The sequence below is a fragment of the Pelophylax lessonae genome (assembly GCF_965119305.1).
Source record: "Pelophylax lessonae genome assembly, chromosome: 6".
Classification (NCBI taxonomy): Eukaryota; Metazoa; Chordata; class Amphibia; order Anura; family Ranidae; genus Pelophylax; species Pelophylax lessonae.
This window is the reverse complement of record NC_138773.1, coordinates 248051675-248078854: the sequence shown is the minus strand read 5'-3', so window position 1 is coordinate 248078854 and position 27180 is coordinate 248051675. Positions and strand designations below refer to the sequence as shown.

The 27180-nt window shown below is 47.2% G+C and overlaps 1 protein-coding gene across 2 annotated transcripts in view; it reads right to left on the bottom strand.

Moving 5' to 3' along the window:
* The window catches only part of OLA1 (Obg like ATPase 1), a 406076-nt gene that overhangs the window by 363377 nt on the left and 15519 nt on the right, over positions 1-27180 (bottom strand). For both annotated transcript variants that reach the window (XM_082262049.1, XM_082262048.1), the window contains exon 3: positions 8773-8916. In XM_082262049.1, the coding sequence (XP_082118175.1) occupies positions 8773-8916 (144 nt within the window). The remainder of the gene's footprint in view (positions 1-8772; positions 8917-27180) is intronic.

The window sequence follows — 27180 nt, the reverse complement described above, 5'->3', positions numbered from 1 at the left end:
GAATAAATTACACTAGCAGGGAAGGTTTATCACCGGGGGTGATCAAGGGGTTAAATGTAAGCCTAAATGTGCTTGCTAACTGTGGGGGGGCTCTGTGAAAGGCACACAGAGATCGGTGTTTCAACTTGGCTGAAACACACAATCTCACCATGCCGGGCAGGCGGCTCTCCTGTCAGTTTCCCTGGAGATCGTGGGAGGCCTGCAGTGATCGAGCCCGCTTCTCAGGTGATCTGGCTCCTCTACGTGGATCATGTGCAGCCAAGCCGCCCCGCCACAGTAAATCTGCGTGGGGCGATCAGAAAGTGGTTAAACAGGTTATAGTTACCGACTCTGTGTAATGTTTAGCACAGAGCAACCCTGATCCTCCTCAGGTCCCCGGCAGGAGCTCCTGGCTCTTCCTCTTCTCGTGGGCCACCATAGGAAGCTACTTCCTATTGTGGCACTCCTGGGTCGTGCTGTCTTCGTCCATTGACAGAGTGTGGCTCGACCCGCCCCCTCATCACAGGATTTGATTGACAGAAGCAGGAGCCAATGGCTTCCACTGTTGCCTCTCTGTTCTGTGAAGAGGGAGAGAGCGAAGGAGCCACTGCTCTCGAGCACCCTGCTGCATGGAGATTGGGCTCAGGTGAGTAAAAGGGGAGGAAGCTGCACACAGGTTTTTTTATCTTAATGTATAAAATGAATTAGGGTAAAAAACCTTCTACTTTTACAACCACTTTCAGTATTAAAAAAAAAAAAAAACTGATACATGCTGATTAGAGTGAGGGCTTTTTGATTACTTTAGTCCCATCTCATTATTGGATAGTTATATAGGGCTCAATTCACTAAGAGTTAAATATCCCATGAGAATTAGTGCTAAAATAACTAATAATAATGTGGAATTTATCTCTCAAAAGCCATCAATTCACAAAAAATGCACGTTAAATTATTTATTTAGCAGTTTTACTGCCGACGGGACTTTAGGCTGTAGCTAGAGATGAAACATGCAGTAGTAATACTACTACTGCCAAATGGGACAGTTCAGCACTTTTCAAAGGTGTTTCAATAGTGAAAGCAGGAAACTCCGCATTGCCAAAATTCACAAAATCCCTTGGTTTCCCTGTCTTTTAGTAGAGTTAAGGCCCTAAAGGGGAACACTTTGGTCACATAAGCAGAGGGAAGATTTATTTAAATGTATTTATATCAGCTCCCAATATTTAGCTTTACTGTGGTGAAGTCCAACTTTCCAGATAGCCTGGTTTAGAGGACCACTGCCTAATCTCACTGCCTCCCTCCTTCTGAAATGGTATTACAGCACCAAACAGCTATCAGACTTAAAGATGAATTCCAAGTATGGTACTTTTTTTTTTGCGGAGTTACATTGATCTAGCTTGGACCCGACTCCAGTGATCTTCACGTGTTTCTGAGTCCTGATCTGAGCAGCTGGCCTGATGCATTGTGAATACATAAGGTTGGCTGCTCAGCACAAGTGCTATTCAGAGACTGCAAGCATTCTCTGAATGAATGCAAAACATTCTCTCGGTTTGGTAAAGGCAGAGAGGTGGGGGCGGTGATGTCACTCTATCCACTTCATCCAATCAGGGGAAGTTTGCATTCATTCAGAAAATGCAAATCATTTTCTAAATGGTGCCCATGCCAAGCAGCCGACCTCCTGTATTCACAATGCCTCAGGCTGGCCGCTTAACACAGTTCAAACAAAAGATTTCCCAGCAAACTTACCAAAGAGCCTGCAAAACAATCAAATTGACTGTCTGCCAGTTTACATTAAAAACACAGGGATTTGTTTGCACACATTTGCAAATATATGCATAAAGCTGCAGTGCCTACAACAAGGGACCTCTGTATATACTGTGGTCCTAACTATAATTTAAAGTCTCCATAGTGGGAGCACATATAACAATGGATAGGTTAAGGGCAAGTGTGCCTGGAGGAAGCTCACTCCTCAAAAGGCACAGGGACATGCATGATGCCCAGCAAAAGCACAGTAGCAGAAAGGCTATTCAGTGCATCCCTGCACCCAGTTCAACCAACTGTATAAAAAAAATGGCAACCACTACAACCTATAAATTGCCTTTACAGCAAGGCGCAGAAGGAAGGGAAATGCACATCGCAAACAAAAGATTTCCAGCACACCTACCAGCCAGCCTGCAAAATAACCAAATTTTAACAGTTTACATTAAAAACAGGGTTTTTATGGACACATTTGCAAATTTATGCATAAGCTAAAGTGTCAACAACAAGGGACTTCTATATAAGCAGGACCAATCTAACTATGTAAAAATGTATCATGCCTGGAATTCATCTTTAGGGTGACTTCTGACCCAGACTTTCAAGTTGCAAACACAGATACACTGATATAAAGCTAAATGGAGGGCAAACTTATTTTTTTTCATAAGGAAGGTGTATTTCAGTCATAAACCGTTCTCTTTAACCACTTAAGGACCATTACAAGTTAAAATCAGTTTTTTTATTTTACTAGAAAAAAAACTTAGAACCCGCAAACATTATTTTTGATTTTTTATCAGAGACCCTAGAGAATAAAATAAACACTTTTTGGAATTAAAAAAAACAGTAAAGTAAGTCCAATTTATTTCTATAATGTGAAAGATAATGTTACGCCAAGTAAATGGGATACCCAACATGTCATGCTTTAAATTTTGTACTTAAAAACTCCATAGGCGACGCTATAAAAATTTCTACAGGTTACCCCTCATGTGGTTTGAACATCGTTTACATATCTGGGCGCGACTTGCATATGCAGTCTCCTCTGTGCGCGAGCTCTAAGGGACGGGGTGCTTTACATTTTTTTTTCTTATTCATTTTACTTTTTATTTTTAAACTGTCCCTTTAAACAAAAAAAAATTTTTATTCCTATTACAAGGAATGTAAACATCCCTTGTAATAGAAATAAGCAGGACATGTCTTCTTTGATGTAAAACCTGGGATCAAAATGACACTTAGGAGCAATAAAAAAAAACAAACTGGATTTTTGTAAGAGCTTACCGTAAAATCCTTTTATCTGGAGTACATTGGCGGACGCAGGTCTTATGCTTCTTATACCATAAGGTTATGCTTCCCCCTACAGGAGTAGTACTAGGCAGGAAAAAAATTCACTGACACGCCTACAGGGGCTGTCCTTCATGGCATAACCCAACACACACACTGCCACAAGCCAATTTTGAAGCAAGCAGTGAAAAATAAAAACACAAACCATCCCTATAACAGAGGGGCGGGTGCTGCATCTGTCAATGGAGTCCAGAGAAAAGGATTTTGCAGTAAGTTGCTACAAAAATCCAGTTTTCTCTATCGTCCATTGACAGACGCAGCTCTTATGCTTCTTATACCATAGGGACGTCCCAAAGCAGTGTAGGCACGAGGTGTGGGAAGAACACAAAAAAAAAAAAGTAACAATTTTCTAAAGGCTAAACATAGCCAACTGGGTAACAAAGCTCAACCAGGAACTACAGGAGAAAGCAAATATAAACCCCTGAAAGAGAAAAACAAGTCTCTTTAAACAGCAGCCTGCAAAACTTTGTGATCGAGGGATGCATCCGAAGATGCCAACAAATCTACCTTGTAGAATTTTGTAAAAGTATGTATGGACAACCAAGTCGCCACCTTACACACTTGAGTAACAGAGGCCTGATGAGGAAAAGCCCAAAGGGCACTCCGCGCTCTGGTAGGATGCCCTGTCACAGGGAAAGGAGGAACCTGACCCTTCAACGAATAAGCCTGTACAACCATCTGGATATAGTCGCAGCAAACGCAGCCAAACCCTTACAAGATCCCTCAGTAACGACAAAAAAAGGTCTGATTTCCTAAAAGGACTCCGTGGCCAAATGGTAAACCCTGATCGCCCGAACCACATCCAGAGAGTGCAAGGCAATTTCCTTGAGATGCTTAGGCTTAGGACAGAGTGAAGGGAAAACAATGTCTTAATTTAAATGAAAATCAGACACCACCACAGGAAGAAAAAACCAATTAGATCGGAGAACCACTTATCTCTGTGGACGACCAAATAAGGCGAACGACAGAAAAGCGCCGCCAACTCAGACACTCTGCGACCAGAAGTAATAGCCACCAAAAGGCAACCTTCCGATATAACAAAGGCAGAGCTATGTCCCTACATTCTCAAAAAGAGGCTTTTGAAGAGAAGACAAAAACCAAAGTCAAATCCCACAGATCTTCTCGGAGGAGCCATATGACACACACCTTGAAGAAAGGTGCGAATTAGCAGCAAACAGGCGTAGAAAGTACATCGCCAAAGCCAACACTTAGCCCTTGATCATACCCAAGGCCAACCATTGCTCAATTCTTTTCTGCAAGAAAGCCAGGACCCTAGCCATCAAAAAAAAAAAAAAAAAAAAGGCAAGGGTGCAATTATTGCGATTCACACCATGAAATATACATTTTCTACGTGCGAAGATAAATCTTTCTGGAAGTCGCTGTTCTCGCTCTCAGCAGGGAAGGAAGCACAGACTTCAACAGCAATGTCGTTAAAAACTGCGAACGTAAAGCAGGATGAGGGATCAGCCCCTGAGATGGCAGGTCCTCCCCCAAAGGCAACCGCCAGGGAGGCACGGCGACCACTTTTACCAGGTATGGTACCAAGACCGACAAAGGCCAGTCTGAAGCCACCAGAATTTCAGGAGCATTCTCCACAGCCATCCTGGGGAGAAACCTCAACAACAGCTGTATCGGAGGGAAGGCATATATCAGCCGATACTGGCTCCAAGCAGCTACCAATGCATCTGTGGCGTTGGTGAGAGGATTCCGAACTCTGGCCATGAACCTTTGCACCTCTTTGTTTAGCCGAGATGCAAACAGGTCGACCTCCGGGGTCCCCCAACAGACACACAGGAGACAAAATACCTCTGGATGAAGGGACCATGCCCTGTGATCCAGAACCTGAAGACTTAGCTAATCCGCTTGCCAATTAGCCACTCCCAGAATGTGAACTGTGGAGAGAGCTGGAAACTATCCTTCCGCCCACGTAAGAATCTCAGCCACCTCCTGGGCCGCCCAAGCACTCTTTGTGCCCCTTTGGATGATTGGAGTAGACCACCACTGTGCCATTGTCCAATTGGATCCGAACCGGGAGACCGAGCAGTCCGTTTGTCCATAGATCAGACAAATCTCGATTGCTCCAAGTACCAGAACATCAATCAGTAAGGAAGACTCCTCTGTCGACCAGATTCCCTGGGCACAGGGGTCATCCAGCACCCTGCCCCAGCCCGACAGGCTGGCATCCGTGGTGACCAACATCCAGCGCAGCGGTAGAAAGGACTTGCCCTGATTCAGTGACCTCGTGAGTCGGCTCAAAACTTATCTTGTCTAAGGACTGCAGATCCTTGTTTCACTTGACAATGCCTGGAATGAAACTGAGCGAATGGGACTGCCTCGAAGGTAGACACCATCAGACTCAGGGCTCTCATCGTGATCTACCCCAAACTTTGAAGAGTCTAAACCGTGATCAACACATTGCCCAAAAAGGCTGGGTGAGAGATTACTCTCAACAGGAGATCGTCTAGATGTCCTAGGATCACAATCCCTCTTTTGCGCAGCAACGCCAATACCGGGGGCCAAAACCTTGGTAAAGACTCTTGGAGCAGAGGCGAGACCAAAAGGGTAACGCCGCAAACTGAAAGTACTTCTTCGCCACCGCAAAACGGAGATACTTCTGGTGCCCCCCATATATAGGGATGTGCAGATACGCATCTTTGATGTCAATGGAGGCTAAAAAATCCCCCTGATCTAAAGACGCTTCTATCGACCGAATGGATTCCATCCGAAATTACTGCACCCACACAAAGCAGTTCAGAGACTTGAGGTCCAAATTAGGACGCACCTTTCCCTCTTTCCTGGGCACCGTAAACAGGTTGGAATAAAAACCTTGAAATTGGTCCTGAGAGGGACCCGACCCAATCACTTCTTGTGCAAGGAGGTCCTGCACTGCCTCCCTGAGATCTTTCAAGCAATCTGGAGACAGACAAAGATTTGAGGGAAAGAATTTGTCTGCCAGCCGAGACCGAAATTCTAACTTGTACCCGGAACTAATCGGTTTGTGAACCCATTTGTCCCGGATCAAGGATATCCAGGGTTCCTGAAAGAAACGCAAACATCCCCCCACCCCAGAAAACGGGTGAGGGCGCCCCTTCATGCAGAAGAGGAATTGTCCGCCAAACCGGACTGACTGGTCTTGGGCTTACCCGACCAAGCCTTTTTGCTACCTCCAGAGGCCCTGAACGGTTTACCTTTCTCTTGTGTCCCTGAGACAAGCAAAAAATGCCTTTGGAGGATAGGGGAAGAACAGTACTCTTACCCCCCCCATTAAGCCTTTTATCATCAACTCAGGGGGGATCTGTTAAGGCCATCTGGAAGCCTGGTCAGCCGACCAGCTCTTAAAATCACATCATGCAGCGTATGGCAATCCCTACCGCTGACCCTCTGGCAACCAGAGGGGCCACGTCCAAGGATGCATGACACAGAAACACAGGGCCTGGGCCATCTGGTCCGTGAGTCCAATCAAGGTCGGGGGAACTATCTCAGCGTTCAAGTTACCCCTAAGCACTTAAACCCATACCATTACCGTCTGTGAAACCAGAACGGACACCAAGAATGATTTTTGCACCGAACCCGCCAAAACATGGAGGTGGCGGGAAAGGGATTACGCCGTCTGTCCACATGGTCCTTGAAGGCCGGAAACAACCTGGAAACAGGGTGGTCCACCCTAGGTGGCACCATCCAGCAGTTTGAGACCGAGTCGACAAAGGGATAACCGCGTTTAAAGTGCTTAGGCACCTCGTCATTGTTCATTCACAATATCGTGAAATTCCTCAGGACAAGGAAACACCTGACCCGATTTCTGTGCTATGTTGGAGCCAAAATTACCCACATTCCTGACTGTGTGGGCTCATCAGTCAATTGTAAAGTTTCCCTTACTGATCAAATCAGTGCTTCCACCATAGCGCGTTCCCGTGCTGCGGTTGAGGACAGGTCCTCTTTGCCGTCCAAATGCGAGGACAGGAATCCCTCAGGGAGGGGGTTCTCCGTGGCGACTACATCACTCTCTGAGTCAGAAAACAGAGAAGGCAACGACAATTTTTGGTTTGCAACTTGCTTCATGACAAGAGCAACCTTTGATGCCAGACTTTCTGATGCTGCAGAAAAAGACACAATGGACTGCGAGCCGGACGTACCGGCAGTCGCACTGAGGGGGTCTGATGGAGAATTTACCCCCTGGGACTCCCTTTTGCAATGTAACAAAAAAAAAAAACGTGCACTGCCCCTTTAAATTTGCGATCGCGGTCTGCACCGCCCGATGGCGCTGTACTCGGAGTTACCCTTCAAACAGCAGCAGGTAGCAGAGTGCGCAGGGAATGCCCAGAAACGACCCCCATACTGTATCATCTCACAGAGGAACCAGCAACGTCTGCGGCATGGAGAACTGAGCACAGGAAGCGATGTCACAGGAACTGGCCAAACTGCCTGTGTAGCTCCAGGCTACAACAAAATGGCGCCAACACAACTGCATAGGAAGCCCAGGGAAAATGGCCACATTACCTCACACACAGGGAGCCGATGCCCGCCAAGGCCACATCAGGGATCTACCTAAAACAGACCCCACAGGATAAGGTACCGCTATATACACCCCCCTCGGGCACCGAATATAGCACCCCCATGCGGGAAGAGGGAGGGCAGGGCCGAGATCCTGATAGGCCATGGGGATCTTTTAGGAAAATTGGGTCCTATTATCCCCAGGAGTGGGCCGACATCCCCCCCCCCCTAGAGGCCAATAGGGACATGGGGGGCTCAGTTTACTCACCATACCATGGACCGGGTGGGCTCCGTTCCGAACAGACCACCTCCCACCCTGAGTGGGGGTGCTGCCAGCTGAGGGGTACAGTGCGACTCAGGGCGTTCCAGGTCAATGCGTCCCGGGGAGACATCCCCTCGCAGGCTCGTCCCCGTCTACAGGGGCTCTGTCGTGGCGAGACCTAGTGCGGAACTATAACCTGCTCACGCTCGTATGCCAGGCTGGAAGACCGTAAGGATCTATATTATCCAGTGCGAAACCTCAGCCGGCTGTCGCTTGTAGTTAACCAGGAGGATCCCACTGACACTAGCTAGCGTTAGCGAGTAAAGAGAAATAAACAGAAAAATTCTTAAAAGAACAAAAAAAGGCCGAAGTCCCAGCAGGAAACCTAGGTCCTACTCCTTCACTAGGCAGCAAGAAACTGGCTTGTGGCAGAGTGTGTGTGGGGTTATGCCGTGAAGGACAGCCCCTGTAGGCGTGTCAGTGAATTTTTTTCCTGCTTAGTACTACTCCTGTAGGGGGCAGTATAACCCTATGGTATAAGAAGCATAAGAGCTGCGTCGGTCAATGGACGATAGAGAAAAGTCTTTTAAAAAACTAAAAAAAAAATGTGTCCATTTAAGGCCATTGGGCGGGAAATCTTGCCCTCACTCAACTTCCTGCCCATCCGCACGGGGGATCGGATCATTTTTCCTGCTACCGACGGCTTCAGTAAAAGGGCGAAACGACTGGGTGCCTATCCCCCTCCCGCCACCCATAAAAGTGATCCTGTGGCGAATCAGTCACTGGGACCACTTTTATGTTAAAGCGGACTGCCTGCCGTGTAAAAAAAAATATATATTTATCTGCTGCCATAACTACCGTCAAAGTACTGACGTAAATATACGGTGGGCGGTCCAGAATTGGTTAAACTATGTACACTGGTATGATCTTTCAAAATAGGCAAAAACTCTTACCTCACCGGCTTGTGCTGTTGACACAAGTAGTCGAATCTGTCATCTGGGATGGGCACCCGGCTCTCATTTGGATTAATAGTGCAAAATGGAAAGTTCTCAGCAGCAGCCTGGCTTTTAGTCAACACATTAAAGAAGGTTGATTTCCTGTTAAAATAATGAGTGGGGAAAAATGTAATGAGCTTGCAAGGACAACTTTTTCAACATGGGTTTGTACTAAAGCCAATCACCATCAAATAGCAATTACTATTCAATCTCCTTCATCCCCTAAAAATATAAGTAAAAAATATTTCTTGTGAACTGCAAAATGACACTCTCAAATAACTTTATATATTCCCCAACTAAAAGTACTAGCTAGATTTTCTGTAATACAAGGAGCCAAAGCATTAATGAATGAAGAGCTATATACAGAATCTCCCAAAGACATCTCAGGTGGGATTTCCCTGCAGCAATGTGGATTCAAAAAATCATAAAGTGTTCAAATCTCTACACAACCTTTGTGTACCACAGGAAATCCAGTCCATTTATCCACCAGAACAAAGATGTGCAGACCACCACCAAGAATACTTTTGGGTATGCACACACCTTACAAATGGGCCCTTCAGGTGGCCCAACAGAGCCTAAAACAATAAAGCAACGGTTTTCTGCTAATCACTGCATGCGCCCCCGACGACGTCATAGTGACGAAACACGTTGGGAGGAGCTTATTAAAATTTGTTTGCACAGTGAACACTGAGGTGTTTTTCCTTTTTATTGACGTACCGGATGGTTGTTTATGCTTTACCATTACTGCTTTTCTGGTCCGGATTCAACAATAAGAGACAATGCAATTGGGATATTTCCATCTGCAGTGATTAGCAGAAAACTGTGGGCTTATTGTTTAAAGGCTCAATTAAGCCCACTTGAAGGACCCATCTGTAAAAGGTGAGCGCATACTCCAAAGGGATCTTCTTGGCGGTGGTCTGCACATCTCTGCTCTAGTGGATAAACGGACTGGATTTCACGTGGTACACAAAGACTTTGTAGAGACTGAACACTGGACAATTTTTTGTTTTAATCTAATCCACAGATTTCTCTTTCGTTCATTGACGGACACAGCGCCTGATATTCTTAACCATTAGGTTATCCTGCCCCCTACAGGAGTAGGACACTAGGCTGTAAAAAAAGTCTGGCTACTCCTATGGGCAGTCCACGAGGTATACTCCCTCTCCCTGCTATGGGTACTCAGTTTTGCCTAGTCAGGATTAAGGACCTAGATCCTTGCTGGGATCTCTGATCATGGCAAAAATCTTTTCTTTTAGATAGATTTTTTTCTCCTGGTTTCTCCTGTGAGATCTACAATCAACTGCCAGACTTGGCAGTGAACTGGATAATCTATATCCAGTGATCACCCCAGTCTGGCCAGCGAGCACGCACAGACCTCAGCTCCACGCTAGGTCAGCCGCGACACAGCCCTACCGGACAGGGGCTGGCCTGCGGGTTAAACGTCTTGTGAGGTCGCATACGACTGAGTCTCGGCCCGAGTCACCGCGTTCCCCCCCCCCCCCCATTTCGATGGCGAGGGGTTCTGTCTGGAGCGGTGCCCACCTGGTTCCTGGTATGGTGAGTAGCTGTCCGCCCTCTCCCCCTAAAGGTTTTTGGAGTGGACGCGGGCCCCTCCATGGGACAGTCGGACCCCTGGGTTCCCCGACTTCCCATTAGGCACCCCCTCATCTGTTAACCCAATCCTACCCCTCCACTAATGCTGGGGCTGTGTGGGTGGTCTGGTACGCCTCCCGGGCTGGGGGCAAGGCTCTATGCTGGCGATGGGGGCGGGGGGTGCGCTGCTAGTGACCAGACAACCGGCTGTCCTGCTTGTGCCTGTCCTGAGTCCTAGGGATCCCTCCTGGGTCTGTGGAAGCATTGTGGTGCCACGGGGAGCCGCCATTTTCTTATAGCCTTTGTGCTGCAATGCATGGCAGCCATGTTTGTGTAGTCCGGCGGCCATTTTGCAGTGGTTTGTCATAGAAAAAGTGGCATCCATGACAGTGGAGCCCTATGGGCGGCGATTTCAGCTGGGGGAGCCCCTCCTCATCCCCCGGTGCTGACTCCTGGATCCTTTCCTTATCGCCGTACGTGCAGTGCAGATTGTCCTGGTGGCTGTAGTGCCTGGTTTCTGTGGGATGGTAAGTCTGGTGGGGTCCTCTCTCTCTCTGCGTAGGTTTCATTGGGGCTCTGTGACTGGCAACCGGGTGTGCTGCCAGAGGAGTGGGGATGTCCGTTAGTAGTGTTTTACACTTTCTGTGGGGTCCCCCTGGCAACTCATGGAGTCTTTTAGAGTACATCTCCCCACCTGATCCCCTCTCTGAGGCCGCGGGGCCCTCCGGGTCCCAAACATTGATCAACACACTGAGGGCGGTCCTGGAGTCCTTTGTGTCCCGAGTGAAGTAAGCATTTGGGCGACAGGCTGGCAAAAAAGCGCCCCTTGCCTTCCCCTGCCTCATCTGTCTCCTCAGATCCAGAATCTGATTCGGCCACCGCGGACGTGGGTCACCCTGCATGGGTCTGCGACCACGCGCCCTAAATCCTCAGATAGTGAGGAAGATTCCTCCACTTCTGCAACCATGCACGAAAAGGTGCTGGGGAAGGCGCTGGGGGACGCACTGATTGACCTTAAAGATGGAGGGCACAGCTGCGGCTGCGATGGAGGGGCAGCTGCGGAGGAAGCGCAGGTCCCCTTTGGAACTCAAAAGCCATCCAGAGCAGCAAACGTGTAACCTTTCCCCTCCTATTTTGACAAAATTGTCAGAGTGGGGACGACCAAAGCGTCCCCTTGGGGACCCTAAGCGCTTTGCTAGGCAATACCCCTATTAGGAGTCCCTTCTTAAGAAGTGGTGGACCCTCTGGTTTCCAGTTTAAACAAGGCAACCATGATTCCAGTTAAAGAGTCCCCGGCCTTTAAGGACCCGGCTGACAGGCAGCCGGAGGCTGTGGCCCGCAATATGTACACCCTGGCTGGTTCGGCTCTGAGGCCAATATTCACCATTGCCCTGGTGTCGCAGACTCCAACCAAATGGGCTAAGCTGTTGCGCCGTGACCTACAGGGGGAGCAGCCCCCCTGCCATTGCTGAGATGGCGGACCGGCTGGTCCAGGGGCTGCAGTTTATCTTTGATGCCTCTTTGGATACAGCTCGGCTCTGTGTTTCAACAGTGAGTGGTCCTTCAGCGTGGATTTCAGCTCAAATGCTGGTCTGCGGACCAGACTTCTAAAAAGGCCATGATTGATCTTCCCTTTTAAAGGAGATCGCCTGTTCTGTGCTACCCTGGTTGACATCATTAAAGGTCTTACATGGGGTCTCACAGGGGTGGGAAGAGTATCCTTCTTCCACAGGCTACTAAGGGCAAGGACCCTTGTCGTTTACGCGGGCCCCTCTCCTTGGCTCATAAGAAGTTTTATCATTACTCAAGATTGGCTCCCACCCCTTATGTTTAACACTGCTTTGGGACATTGCAATGGTTAAGAATATCAGGAGTTGTGTCGGTCAATGAACGAAAGAGAAAATAGGATTTTTGACTTACCGTAAAATCCATTTCTCTTATGTTCATTGACAGACACAGCAACCACCCCTCTGTGGAGTTGTATTTTCTCTGACACTGCTTGTAACAAAACTGAGTACCTATAACAGAGAGAGGGAGTATACCCCCTGGGACTGCCCATAGGCGTAGCCAGACTTTTTTCTGCCTAGTGTCCTACCCCTGTAGGGGGCAATATAACCCAATAGTTAAGAATATCAGGAGCTGTGTTCGTCAATGAACATCAGAGAAATGGATTTTACGGGAAAGTCAAAAATACAATTTTTTGTTATTTCATTATCATTTTTTACAGTGATTGGCATTTAATTCTCGTGATCTCATATCACATTCAGGAGCATATACATTCACAGTTTATTTCATGTATTTTTTGAGTGCAAGACATATTTGTTCAGCTTTTCACACACACGTGTTTGCAGCTCTGTTACACTTTTATGTGCAAACTTTTTGTATTACACCCTCATTTTCGCTGTAATGGTCATGCCAGTATGGTGGAATTGGGAAATAGAAGCTCACTCATATGCAGATATAAAAAGGAAGGTGAAGGGGAGCTACAGAGGTAGGAGATGCGAGGTAGGAGATGCAGGTGTTCCCGAAGTCCATTTTGGACCCACCAAATCTTGCAGATTTGGACATTACAGATTAACTTTTCTAATAACTGTTAATAATCCAACCAATCCAGTGTAGAGGCAAAGGATTATTACACAAGTGGTAAAACAAGCACAACAGAAGCAAACATTCTCCATGATATTTACAAAGGCTTACCCATACATACTGCTATAAGTTCCAAAAACTTCTTCAACATGGTCTCATATTTTAGTATACAAGAACTGTGTAAGGAGACTTATGTAATGCTGGGCATTTAAAGGCAAAAGGTTTTTTTTTTTTATCCTAAAGTATTCTATGTATTAAGATAAAAAAAAAAACCTGTGTGCAGCAGCCCCCCTCAGGCCCCCTAATACTTACCTCAGTCCGTCTTTTTCCAGTAATGTTGCAGGAGTGTCTAAGCTGCCTGGGACTCCCCTCATTGGCTGAGACAGCAGCGCAACGCGACTGGCTCCCGCTGCTGTCAATCAAAATCATTCGGCCAATCAAGAGAGAAAGAGGGTGAGCTGGGTCATGGCTCCATGTCTGACTGGACACAGGTAGCGGTGACTCGGCTCAGGTGCTCCCATAGCAAGATAGCAAGCTGCTTGCTGTGGGGCCACTCAACAGGAGGGAGGGGGCAGGAGAGCAGAAGAGGGACCCGAGAAGAGGAGGATCAGGGCTGCTCTGTGCAAAACCAACTGCACAGAAAAGGTAAGGCCCCGTTCACACTGGGGCGAAGCTACTTCCTGGGGCGACCTTACAGGTCGCGGCACGCTGCTCGCACCGTGACCTCGGAGCGGCCGGCACGGACTTCATAACATTGAAGTCAATGCAGGTCGCTCCAGGTCGCCCCCAAGAAGCTCCGGACCCTTTTTCTAAGTCGGAGCGACTTGTGTCGCTCCTATTACAACGGGTACACAGTAGTGTCGCCTGACAGGTCGCCCCAGTGTGAACGGGGGCTCAGTATAACATGTTTGTCTTTTAAATAAAAAAAAAAATACAAATACTTTAATCTTGTTTATTCTTCTACTGGTATACAGTAAAATCTGCTCTACTTAATGACAGTTGCTTTATAAGTTTAAAGTAATATGCAGATACTACAGATCCTGTACAACTGAAACAACAATCATTTCACACCCTACACATCACTTCCTCATGGTAACAGGGATATACCCATTCATTTACTTAATTACAGGCTATCAAAAGCACATTTTAACAAACTAGCCTTTAGATGTGGTGGCAGCATTAGTTTTTATTTTTAAGGCTAAGAACATAAGACAATAAACGTTGATATCGTCAGAAATGCAGTGTCCTTGTCACTTTCTGTGAGCTGAACTGAAAAACAAAAACACAATATTATCTACCTTTTGTAAACTACTATCCCCTCCACCCCCATGTAATAAAGATGAAGAGAAGGTGACATGTTTTAAGTTCAGCCTGTGTGACAACCACGGCTCCCTCCATAAATACAGTGGAGCTAGTGAGCGTAGCCATCTTAGGATAGGAAGTGTGTTATGATTAGGATTACCACGTCAAAATAATAATGAAGAACAGGCCTGCAAAAAAGAAACCTAACACAGCCACTGCATCAAAAGGAATGTTAAGCCACAATAAATGAAATCCTAACTTCAGGAATTTAAAGAAAAAAAAAGAAAATCTGCACTTGCAGTGGGATTACCTGTACTACAAGGATTAAAAGAGGAAGTAAACCCTCCTCTGACACTTTTACCTATAGGTAAGCCTATGATAAGGCTTATAAAAAGAATGTAGTAGCGCCAAACACTGAATGATAAAATACCAATAAGAATCAATAAAATATCAATGTGGAGTGTCCACAGAAAGTCCAAAAGATGGAGGAATAGTGAAGACAAATTCCCAACTTCCAACTGTGCAGATGATAAAGAGCCAACACCCAAACGTGTAATAGCACCAACTGCTTACCAGATGACAATGGATACAAGGCGGTGAAACAGACTCAGATTAGGTCATCAAACAAGGGATAGTTCAAATCGTGTAGTCTCATCAACTCCAATATACCAGATGACAATGGATACAGGGCGGTGAAATAGGCTCAGGTATTACCATCAGACAAGGGATAATTCAAATCGTGTAGTCTCATCAACTCCAATATACCTCGATGTAAAAGGCAGGACAATAGTGTAGACTGTATGGACACTTGTTTATTTAAGCAAAAACATACTCACACATTGGTGGATAAGTAAAAGCATCATAGGATAAAAACCACGGTATAAGGTGGCGTGCTGCTCATTTCCAGGTCGCCTGACACGTGTCGTCAAAGTAGTGACATCATGATAAGGCTTACCTATAGGTACTGCAAATATCTCCTAAACATTTACCGTTTAGGAGATATTTACCTTACATGCAGCCAGTGACGTCATTGGCGCATGCGCTCTGAAGGAACGGCCGCTGGTGCCGTTTCTTCAGAGACCGGTGCCGTGACTGACGGCTCCCGCGCGCTCCGGCCAATCAGATGGCTGGATGCCGCGATCCCGGAAGACGGGCGACTGGACATGTTGCCCGTCATACAGGTAAGCGGGCTGCACGGCGGGGGCTCGTTCTAAGGCAAGTATTGCATAATGAGCTAGTATGCGATGCATACTAGCTCATTATGTGTTTCTCTTACAGGTTACCAAAGAAAAAAAAAAAAAAAAGTTGTACGGGTTTACAACCTCTTTAAATACTCATTATGTCCAGGAGTTGAAGTACAGGCTGCTGTATGTACAGATGGGGCCAAACATTTCGAGAATGACACAAATATGAATTTTCACAAAGTCTGCTGCTTCAATGTTTTTAGATCATTTTGTCAGATGTTACTGTGGTATACTGAAGTATATTTACAAGCATTTCAGAAGTGTCAAAGGCTTTTATTGACAAGTACATTAAGTTTATGCAAAGAGTCAATATTTGCAGTGTTGACCCTTCTTTTTCAAGACCTCTGCAATTCGCCCTGGCATGTTGTCAATCAATTTCTGGGCCACATCCTGACTGATGGCAGCCCATTCTTGCATAATCAATGCTTAAAGGGTGTCAGAATTGGTAGCGTTTTTTGTTCACACGCCTCGAGTTTTCCATGGGCCCAACATTTTGATGTTTTGTTCCCCAAGCTACTTCGTTATCACTTTTGCCTTATGGCATGGTGCTCCATCATGCTGAAAAAGGCATTGTTTGTCACCAAACTGTTCTTGGATGGTTGGGGAAAGTTGCTCTCGGAGGATGTTTTTAGTGGCTTCTTTGCTGTCCTTAACACCAGGCCATCCTCCAAAAGGCTTTACCTCACTGTGTGTGCAGATGTACTCACACCTGCCTGCTGCCATTCTTGAGCAAGCTCTGTACGGATAGTGCCCCAATCCCGCAGCCGAATCAACTATGGGACCGCCCTGGTACTTGCTGGACTTTCTTGGGGGTCCTGAAGTCTTCTTCACAATTGAACCTCTCTCCTTAAAGTTCTTGATGGTATATTTAGGTGAAATCTTAGAAGCAGCAATATCCTTGCCTGTGAATCCTTTTTTGTGCAAAGCAATGATGACTGCGCTTGTTTCCTTACAGATAACCATGGTCAACAGAGGAAGAACAATGATTTCAAACACCACCCTCCTCTTAATGCTTCCAGTCTGTAAGAGCCGGTTCACACAAGGTCGCTCCGACTTAGGGGGCGACCTGTGAAGTCGCGTGCAGCGCGAATTTGGCGCGACTTGCACGGACTTCATAAAATGAATGTCAATGCAAGTCGCCTCCAGGTCGCCCCGAAGTAGTACAGGACCCTTTTTCTAAGTCGGAGTGACTTGTGTCACTCCTATTAGAACCGGTCCTGTACTACTCAATGACCGCGACGGTGCACGACTTGCCAGGCTCACCAAGTCGCCTGACAAGTCGTATTCGTGTGAACCGGCACTTATCCTAACTCAATCAGCACTACTGAGGGATTTCCAGCCTTGTCCTCATTGATACTGACACCTATGTTAACAAGAGAATCACTGACATGTCAGCTGGTCCTTTTGTGGCAGGGCTGAAATGCAGTGGGAAATTTTTTTTTGTTGTGATTAAGTTAATTTTCATGGCAAAGAGGGTCTTTGCAATTCTTTGCAATTCATCTGACCACTCTTCATAACATTCTGGAGTATATGCAAATTGCCATCATAAAATCTGAGGCAGCAGACTTTGTGAAAATTAATTTGTATTCTTCTCAAAACTTTTGTCCAAAGCTGTACCTTAAAGCCCTCCTGTGACTGGCTCAAATGATGTGAACAGAGCCTCTCCATCATCACGTACAATACAGGGATATTAACCCAGTACTGAACACTGAAGAGAGACAGCTGGTTGCAGCTTACAGAGCAGGCTGTGGGGCACTGGCAGCAGCCTTTGAGGTATCCTGCTGGAACGAGCAAAAAGTTAAGTGTTCACAATTTTCCCCTTTCCTGCTTTCCAAAGCACTTTCAATACTTCATTCGGGGCAAGCTGACCCAAACTAACTTTTTCCGTTACGAACTGTCAGAATGAAAGACAGTCAGGCTGAATACTTCTCCGTCATTCTTGAGAAGCCTTTTTTATCAGAGTGCAAAGCTTCCACTGACTGGCCGAGGTGGAAATCATGATGTCTTCCGCCTGGGTCTCCACATCAGCCAAGCAGAGAAAGCCTTGTATTCATTGATAAAAATCAGCCCAACCCTCTAATTCTCGCAGCAGATAGTAAGTCGCTGTACTGCTGCCGAAACACAGCACGCCGCTGTATAAAGCTGCTACTGTGGTATATTACATAATATGCAGCGCCCACACCAGTTAGCAATGGAATTAAATTGTATAACCCAGCTTGGCCCTAGCTACTGAGAGCAAAAGGTGGGAGAGCCCCACTGCAAAGGTGGACTTTTTAATATTCCAGGAGTTGGGTTTAAAATTTTTGGTTTTTGATACACTTTAGGATTCGGTTCACATATATGCAAATCAGATGCGTTTTGAACCACATCCAATTCGAACAACATGTGAACCAGACCGGCTTTCAATGGAGCCGGTTCACATATATGCAGGCCAGTTGCTGTGCAAATTAAAAAAGGGTCCTGTGCAATTTTCAGTCTAGTTCAAGTACGATTTAAGTCTCGTGGTTCTTCCTTTCCCTGTGAAGGCACACTCTACTCGGGCGCTCAGTGCTTCCTGGGCTTTCCGTCATCAGGCATCAGTGACATAGGTTTGCAAGGCAGCCACCTGGTCATCGGTGATCACTTTCACAAAGTTTTATGAAGTGGATATGTTGGCATCCAAATCGCCCGAACCACAACCGCACCAGACTGCATTGAAACCGACCCTGCATATATGTAAACCAGTTTGTCCATACTGGGCAATGTGAAACTCCACATCTCGATAAGTATATGCATAAGCATCACTTATCTGGGTATCTACTATCTACATTTCCAAATACAACACAGTTTTCTCCATATCATTTGCAAAAGCACATTTAAATCACTGTAAATGAAAAAGAAAAGCATTTCTGTATCCCTTAGGTGTAGATACCACATTGAAAATAAAGATTAAAAAAAATTGGACTTTTTACTTTCCGTAAAATCCATTTCTCTGATGTTCATTGAAGGACACCGCTCGTTATTCTTCTTCATTGGGTTAAACTGCCCCCTACAGGAGATCGGCACTAGACAGAAAAAAAAAACTGACTATGCCTATGGGCAGTCCCAGGGGGTATACTCCCCCTCTCTGCTATAGGTACCCAGTTTTGTTACAAGCAGTGTCAGAAGAATTACAACTCCACAGAGGGGTGGGTGCTGTGTCCGTCAATGAACATCAGAGAAATGAATTTTACGGTAAGTCAAAAATCCCATTTTCTCTTTCGTTCATTGACGGACACAGCTCTTGAGCTTCTTAACCATTGGGACATCCCAAAGCAGTGTCAAACATGAGGGGTGGGAACAGCAAGAACAAAATATTCCCAAGGCTAAACCATAGCCAACCATGTAACAGGAGCTCAACCCAAAAAAACAACTGGAGCCCACCTGAAAAAAACAATACACCCTCAAAGAGGACCAGGTCCTCTAAACAGCAGCCTACAAAACTTTGCAGCCAAAGAAAGCATCCGCAGATGCAAACACATCCACTTTATAAAATTTTGGGAAAGTGTGCACCGACGACCAGGTAGCCGCCTTGCAAACCTGCGTCACTGACGCCCGATGACGGAAGGCCCAGGAAGCACTGAGCATCCAAGTAGAGTGCACCTTGACAGGGAAGGAGGAACCTGACCCTTGATTAAATAGGCCTGAGTCACCGCCTGCATGATCCATCTAGAAATAGTCGCTGAGAAAGCGGTCAGTCCTTTCTGAGGCCCATCCGTGAGCACAAATAGCGAGTCTGACATCCTAAAAGACTCTGTAGCTGCCAGGTACACCCGAATCGCCCGAACCATATCCAGGGCACGCAAAGTAATTTCCTTAGGATGTTTTTGCCTGGGACACAGGGAAGGCAACACAATGTCTTTGTTCAAAAATAATTCAGAGACAATCTTTGGAAGGAAAGACGGACAGGGGCCAATAACATCCTTATCTCTGTGAACCACCAAGTAAGGTGAACGTCAAGATAACGCCCCTAATTCTGACACCCTGCGCGCAGAGGCGATGGCCACTAAAAAAGCCACCTTCGGGGGACAGCGTAAAGCAGGGCAATCTCCCGAAAATTTTCAAAGGGAGGCTACTGGAGAATGGAGAGTACCAAGTTGAGGTCCCAAGGTGGTAATGGAGACCACACTGGAGGAGCCAAGTGTCAAACCCCCTGAAGAAAGGTACACACCAGTAAGTGCGTGGCCAAAAGGTCATTGAAAAAGACCGCCGAGGCTGACACTTGGCCCTTGATGGTACTCAAGGCCAATTTCTGCTCAACCCCCCATTGAAGGAAAGTCAAGACCCGAGCGACTGAGAAAGAGCGTGGGTGATCCCCAAGAGACTCACACCATGAAGTGTACATTTTCCACGATCTTCCTAGAGGTAGACTTCTTGGCTTTCTACAGCGTTGGAATCACCGACGCAGACAAAACCCTATCCTTCAGCACCTGGCTTTAAACAGCCAAGCCATCAAAAGAGAACAACTGTAAAATGGGATCGAAGATCAGCCCTTGGGAGAGCAGATCCTCCCTTAGGAGGTAGATCTTCAAGGGACGTTGGCAACCGGCCACACCAGGTCGGCCTACCAAGACCAGCGAGGCCAGTCTGGAGCCACTAGAATGTCCGGTAATCCCGTGGCGGCGGAGCAGCCGTGGCGTTGTCTGACTGAATTCACACCGGACACCCCCGAAGACAATCAGTCCAATGATCCAGACAGTTTGATTGCTTGGAGTTCCAGGACATTGATTGGTAGTCCGGACTCTTCCAGTGTCCAGACCCCCTGAGCAGAATTCCGGCCTAGGACGCCTCCCCACCCAGACAGACTGACATCCGTGGTGACTACCGTCCAATACAGGGGGAGAAAGGATTTGCCCTGTCGAAACCCCAGGGATCGAAGCCACCAGATCAGGGACCCTCTTGTTCCCCGGCTCAGCTGGATCTGAACGTCCAAAGGCTGCGGACACTTTTCCCATTTGGCCAGAATCAGCCTTTGCAGGGACCTCGTATGGAAATGAAGGAACATTCTGGCTAGAACTGAGTCCAGAGTCAGACCCAGATAGTCTAACTTTGTGGAAGGAATCAGAGCAGACTTCTGATAAATTAGAAGCCAGCCAAACTCCCTCATAGTCTGTATAGTGATTTCCACGTTGTCCACCAACGCAGAAGGCGACTCCGCTCGCAAGAGAAGGTCGTCCAAGTAGCCCAGTACTGCGATCCCATGCTGACGTAACAACGCCAACCCCGGGGCCAACACTTCTGTGAAGACACAAGGAGCAGAGGCGAGACCAAAGGGTAATGCTACAAACTGATAATGCTCCTCTCCCACAGCAAAGAGGAGAAAGCGGTGGTGACTGACACATATTGGAATGTGTAGGTAAGCCTCCTTGATGTCGATAGAGACAAGAAAATCCCCCAAATGCAGGGATGCCACCACCGTGTGCATGGACTCCATTCTGAACTTCTGTACCCGCACAAAGCAATTCAGTGCCTTGAGGTCCTCTTTCCAGGGAACTGTAAACAGGTTTGAATAAAACCCCTGAAAGGTTATGAAGTCGGAACCGGAACAATCACCCTTTGAAGCACCAGGTCTTGCACCGCCCCAAAGAGAACCTGTAAGCAGTTGGGGTAGTCGCGCGTTGTAAGGAAAGGACCCTTCCGGAGGGTAAGAACAAAACTCGATCTTGTAGCCGGATCGTATTACTTCGTAGATCCACTTGTCTTGTACCAAGGATATCCACGGGTCTGGGAACAAAGACATCTTCCCACCCCAGACATGGGTGAGGGTGCAAAAATTCAGCCCAGCGCTCACTCCGAATGGGAAGACTGGCGTGCTGCTCTCCTCAGGCAGGGAACTCCAAAACGGGTACATAGAAAAGAAAAGAAGAGGAGGCGCAAACACCTAGTGCATTACCCGTGGTCAATGTTGCAAATTGTTTAATTAAAAAATGCCAAATGCATACTCACAGACGCAGAGATAAAAACATGTTACAAGAATCCACCATGTGTGAACTGGAACAAGTCCTTCAGTCAGGACCGCTAACGCGTTTCGGGGGTCAGGCCCCCTTCCTCAGAGCTGCCAGAGCGATGGGTGAGGGTGCACCCTTCATGCTGAAGGAGCCTTGTCCGCAGGTCTGGAGAAGTCCGCTCTCGACGTGCCAGACCTAGGTCTTTTGGATCTCCCGAGGAGGCATTGAAAGGCTTTGATCCCTTGTAATTCGACCCCGAGGGACAAAAAAACTTCTTGTGAGCTGAGGACGACAGGCCAAGTCTATGACGAGGATCTTTGCCCTTACTAGCCTGTGGAAGAAAAGTACTCTCCCCCCCCCCCCCTGTAAGACTCTTAATGATGTCATCCAGGGTAGCTCCATACAGGTGATCTCCTTGAAAAAGAAGATCAGTTAAGGCCTTTTTAGAAGTCTGGTACGCAGACCAACATTTGAGCCAAAAAACACGCCTAAGGACCACTGCCGAAACAGACAGTCTAACAAGCAGGGGAGCCGAATCCAAAGAGGCATCACAGAAAAACTGCAGCCCCTGCACCAACTGGCTTGCTAGCTCAGCAAAGACAGGGGGGAGATTCTCCCCCTGCAGGTCATGGCGTAAAAGTTTACCCCACTCAGCCAGAGTATGTGACACCAGGGCAATAGTAAATACCAGTCTAAGTGCCGAACCAGCCACAGTGAGCATATTGAGAGCCACAGCCTCTGCCTTCTTGTCAGCTGGATCCTTAAAGACCAGAGACTCCCCAACCGGAATCATGGTTGCCTTGTTCAATCGGGAAACCGGAAGGGACTCCTCATAGGGGTATAGCATTTCGCTTATGGACCACAAGGGGAAGTTCTGGCCGTCCCCACTCTTTAGCGACAATTCTGTCAAAATCAGAGGGGAAAGGAAACACCTTTGCTGCTCTGGACGGCTTGTGAGTGCTAAAGGGAACCGGTGCCTCAATCGCAGCTTCAGCTGCATCCTTAATCTAAAGTCTCACGCACAAACACAATCAGTGCATCCATAAGCGTCTTTTCGTGCACAGCTACGGGTGTAGAGGAATCATTCACCACTATCTGAGAATTCAGGGCGCGTGGTCGCAGACCCAGCAGGGGGAGCCACGTCCGCAGTGGCCGAATCAGAATCATGATCTGAGGAAACATATGAGGCAGGGGAAGGTGGGGGGGGGCGCTTTTTGCTAGCCCCCTGCCCAAAGACCACCTACATCCGGGACACAAAGGACTCCAGGACCGTCGTCATTGCATCAGTGGATGGTTGGGAACCGGAGGGCCCCGTAGCCTTTGAGAGGGGGTCAGGTGGAGACACGTGCTTCAAACACTCCATGAGTCAATAGGGGGACCCCCACAAAAAAAACTTCAAAACACTGCTAAGGGACACCACCCCCCTGCTTTGGCAGCAACAGCTGGTCACCAGTAACAGAGCACCAATCACTCCAGCAGCAGAGAGGGAAAGGACCCCACCAGACTCACCACCCCACAGAACAAGCACCGGCAGCACCAGGATAATCTGCTTTCCATGTGCGGCATCCAGGGAACAAAAAGACACAGGAGTCAGCACCAGGGGGTGAAGAGGGGCTCCCACAGCCGAAATCGCCACCCAGAAAAGTTCCATTGTCATGGCCGCTGCCATTTCCAATGCCAGAGTACCGCAAAATGGCTGCCGGACTACCCAAACATGGCCGCCGTGCATTACAGCACACAGGTTACATGAAAATGGTGGCACCACGAGGCTCCCAGGGATCCAGGAGGAATCCCTAGGCCTCAGAAAGAGGCACAGGCAAAAAGAGGGAGCCCCCACCAGGTACAGCCCCCCCTACAGCAGGTCACGGGTGGCACACCCCCCACCGCGCCCATTGCCAGTACAGTACCCTGCCCCAGGAGGTAGGTACGAACCCCACACAACCCCAAGTATAGGTGGAGGGGGAGGGGCAGATGGGGGTCTAGGCGACCCACAGGGACCACCAGACACACAAGAGGGGGGTGCCTAAAGGGAAGGAGGGGAACCCGGGGTCCGACGATCTCATGGAGGGGCCCACCACCACCCCAAAACCCTCCAGTGGGAGTGGGGGGGACAGCTACCTGACATACCAGGGACCAGGCAGCACCGCTCCAGACCGTACCTCCTCTTCATCGAAATGGGGGCTGTTGGCCAGGAGGAACGCTGCAACGCAGGGCAAAACAGGGTCGTATGCGACCTCACGAGGGGTTTAACTCGCAGGGCGACCTAGCGCGGAGCTTAGGTCTAGGCAAGCTCGCTGGCCAGACTGGTCACTGGATCTAGATTATCCAGGTCATCGCCCAGTCCGGCAATTGATTGTAGATCTCACAGGAAAAAAACAGGAGAAAAAAAAAATCTAAGAAAAAAAAAAAAACATTGCCAGAACCAAAAATCCCAGCAAGGAACTAGATCCCTACTCCTGACTAGGCAGAAAAAAACTGAGTACCCATAGCAAAGAGGGTGAGTATACCTCCTGGGACTGCCCATAGGCATAGTCAGTCTTTTTTTCTGCCTAGTGTCCCACTCCTGTAGGGGGCAGTATAATCCAATGGTTAAGTAGATCAGGAGCCGTGTCCGTCAATGAACGAAAAAAAAAAAAAACGCTTTGGTAATTTTACGCATACATTTACAATAAAATGTTAACCTTATATTACTTTTTTTTTTATTTGTTATTAAGTGTACAAATCGTAATGACTTCTAAAACGATTTCTTTCTCTGTGTGCAGCAAGTGCACATAGAGAGAGCCACAGTGCCACCTGCAAGCAGAAAAGTGCTTGTAACCAAGCTTCTCCAATATACTGGTGATCAAATGATTGAGAAAAGCAGAAATTAATCTGTGAACTTCAGCTGTCAGTGACACTTCTAGTTTACTGCTGCAACATAGATCAACAATCTCACTGGGGGAGATTTACTAAAGCTGATGCACACAGAATCTGGTGCAGCTCTGCAATAGAAACCAATCAGCTTCTAGGCTTTATGGTCAAAGCTTAAAGCGGAGTTCCAGCCATTTACTCACCTGTCCAACGGTCCAGCGATGCGGCCGCCGGAAGCCTCGATCCTCTCCCTCGGCGCCGGCATCACTGCTGTGGGCACCCGGCTGTTACAGTTTGCGGCTTCACAGCCGGGTACCCACTGCGCATGCGCGAGTCGCGCTGCGCGCCGTGATTGGCCGGCAATCTTCTGGGACCTCTGACGTGTCCCAGAAGATTGCAGGGAGGGAGGGGGAGAGGAGAACTTCCGCTCAGGGCGCCGCGGCGCTCCGAGCGGAAGTGGGAGCGGGTACCTGTCAAAACTAGGTACCCGCTCCCCCCCAAAAAAATGACATGCCAAATGTGGCATGTCGGGGGGTCAGGACTCCCTAAAGCGGAAGTTCCACTTTTGGGTGGAACTCCGCTTTAATTGAGCAAGATGACGTTAGAAGCCGATTAGTTACTATGCACAGCTGCACCAGTTTTAGTAAACTACCCCACTGTGTCTGAGATTATTTAAGGATAAGTTCACCTTTTAGGAAAAGCAACCTGCTATGGTAGCACTGGTGCATGCTTCACTTCCAAGCTGGCTCTGTGTGTCCAGTGAAACACAGACTGCGCCTTGGCCCCACCCCCGCTCCCTTTTCACTGGCTCCTGCTTTTCCCTGTCCAATGAGGAGAGAGAGCCGGGAGAGGCACTGCTCTAGTGCCCATCGCTGGATCAATATCTGGCTTGGAGAATAAGGTTTTTTACCTTAAATGTTAGAGGTTTGGGAATAAACACACACTTACCTAGGTGGACAGATGCTGCATCGTTCCCCCGCCGCCTCTATGACCGAGAACTGAGAGATTAAAAACCTCTAATCACTTGGGTCTCGGTATTCAGTGATTAAAGAGCTGGTGACTGTTAGTCTCTGGTACTCTGCTCCGCCCCTCCAGCACTCACTGGAGCGCTGAGCTGTGGTGGGTCGGGAGCGACTAGCTCAGCCACTCAGTAATCTGAGTGAATACAGACTTTAAAATTGAGATCAATCCAGAGCCTGGACCAGCTGAAAACAGGTCACAGGAGTGCAGAACTAAGTGAACTCCTGTGATCCATAGAAGTAGGGCAGAAATAACTAATCGATTATTAAAATAGTTGTCAACTATTTTCATAATCGATTAGTTGGTCAGCCGATTAGTTGGCCTGCATACAGAATGAATTATTTGTTTACATATCAGGAAAAACAGTGCAGCACACATACAGCTCAGTACACCATTCATACATGTCAGTAAGTGCCTGAAAACTTGAAAAACGTGAATGGGAGGAGCAATGCCTCCTGGGACATGTAGTCCAGGGAAGGAAGTGAGTGGTTCTAAAGGTCAGGGCTGCTCTGTGCAAAACAATTACACAGAGCAGGTAAGTATAACATGTTTGTTGTTTAAAAAAAAAAAATCACTTTAAAGAGGTTGTAAACCCTTTTTTTTTTTTCTTTTTGACCTTGCAAGAGAAACACATAATGAGCTAGTATGCATTGCATACTAGCTCATTATGAAATACTTACCTTAGAACGAGCCCCCGTCGTGCCGCCCGCTTAGCTGGACGACATGTCCAGTCGCCCATCTTGCGGGATCGCAGCATCCGGCCATCTGATTGGCCGGAGCCGACAGTCACGGCACGGGCTCTGAAGAAACGGCACACCAGCGGCCATTCCTTCAGAACGCATGCGCCAGTGACGTCACTGGATGCATGTAAGGTAAATATCTCCTAAACGGTGCACGTTTAGGAGATATTTACAGTACCTATAGGTAAGCCTTATTATAGGCTTACCTATAGGTACAAGTGTCAGAGGAGGGTTTACTTCCTCTTTAAAGACTTCCCCACACCAAGAGAAGGTGGAAGGAAGCTGATAGACTGGAGGTAATATAAGGCATTACAATTGCAGTTAAAGTAAACTTTTACAAGTATTGTGCATTATATTTAAAATGATTAAATTCCATTAAAATAAAAAAAAGCTTTTAGTACTTCTTTAACATAAAATATTTATTTCTCTCTTCCACCCTTCATATAGCTTCATGTCTGACTCCTAGTTAAATTACCCATATATCATACTTCTGGGTGTATAGTATAATGTATATGCTACAATATATATTATTACTTTCACTGTTTCACAATATAAATGAACCCCTTATTGTAGTTATTATCTGCTCTGTTTTTACTATAAAAGGCTAATTTTAGTTTTTTAACCCCATTTTGACAGGTGATACAAAAAAAAAAACATTCTGCTGATACTAAATTTCTTAGGCCTGGTTCACACCTATGTGTTTTTTGGTGCTTTTTGCAGAAACGCACTACAGTTCATTTAACATGGTTTCCTTTGGGACACGTTCACATCTATGCTTTTTTCAGCCGCTGCATATTTGGAAATGGTCAAAGACTCTTTCAATGAAAAACTGTGCTTTTTTTGCTTTTTTGGTTCAATAGACTTCAATAGAGAAGCTGCAGAAAAGCATGCAGTGCATTTTTGCCACGATCTGCCTATTTTAATCTGCCCAACAACAAAGTGGGCAAAAAAAGAAGCATAAAGGATGCAAAACGCAAATCTCAGCAAAATCACATTTGCAAAAACGCAAAACGCACAGCAATAAGCAATGCAGAAATGATCAAAAGCAAACTGCATAGGTATGAT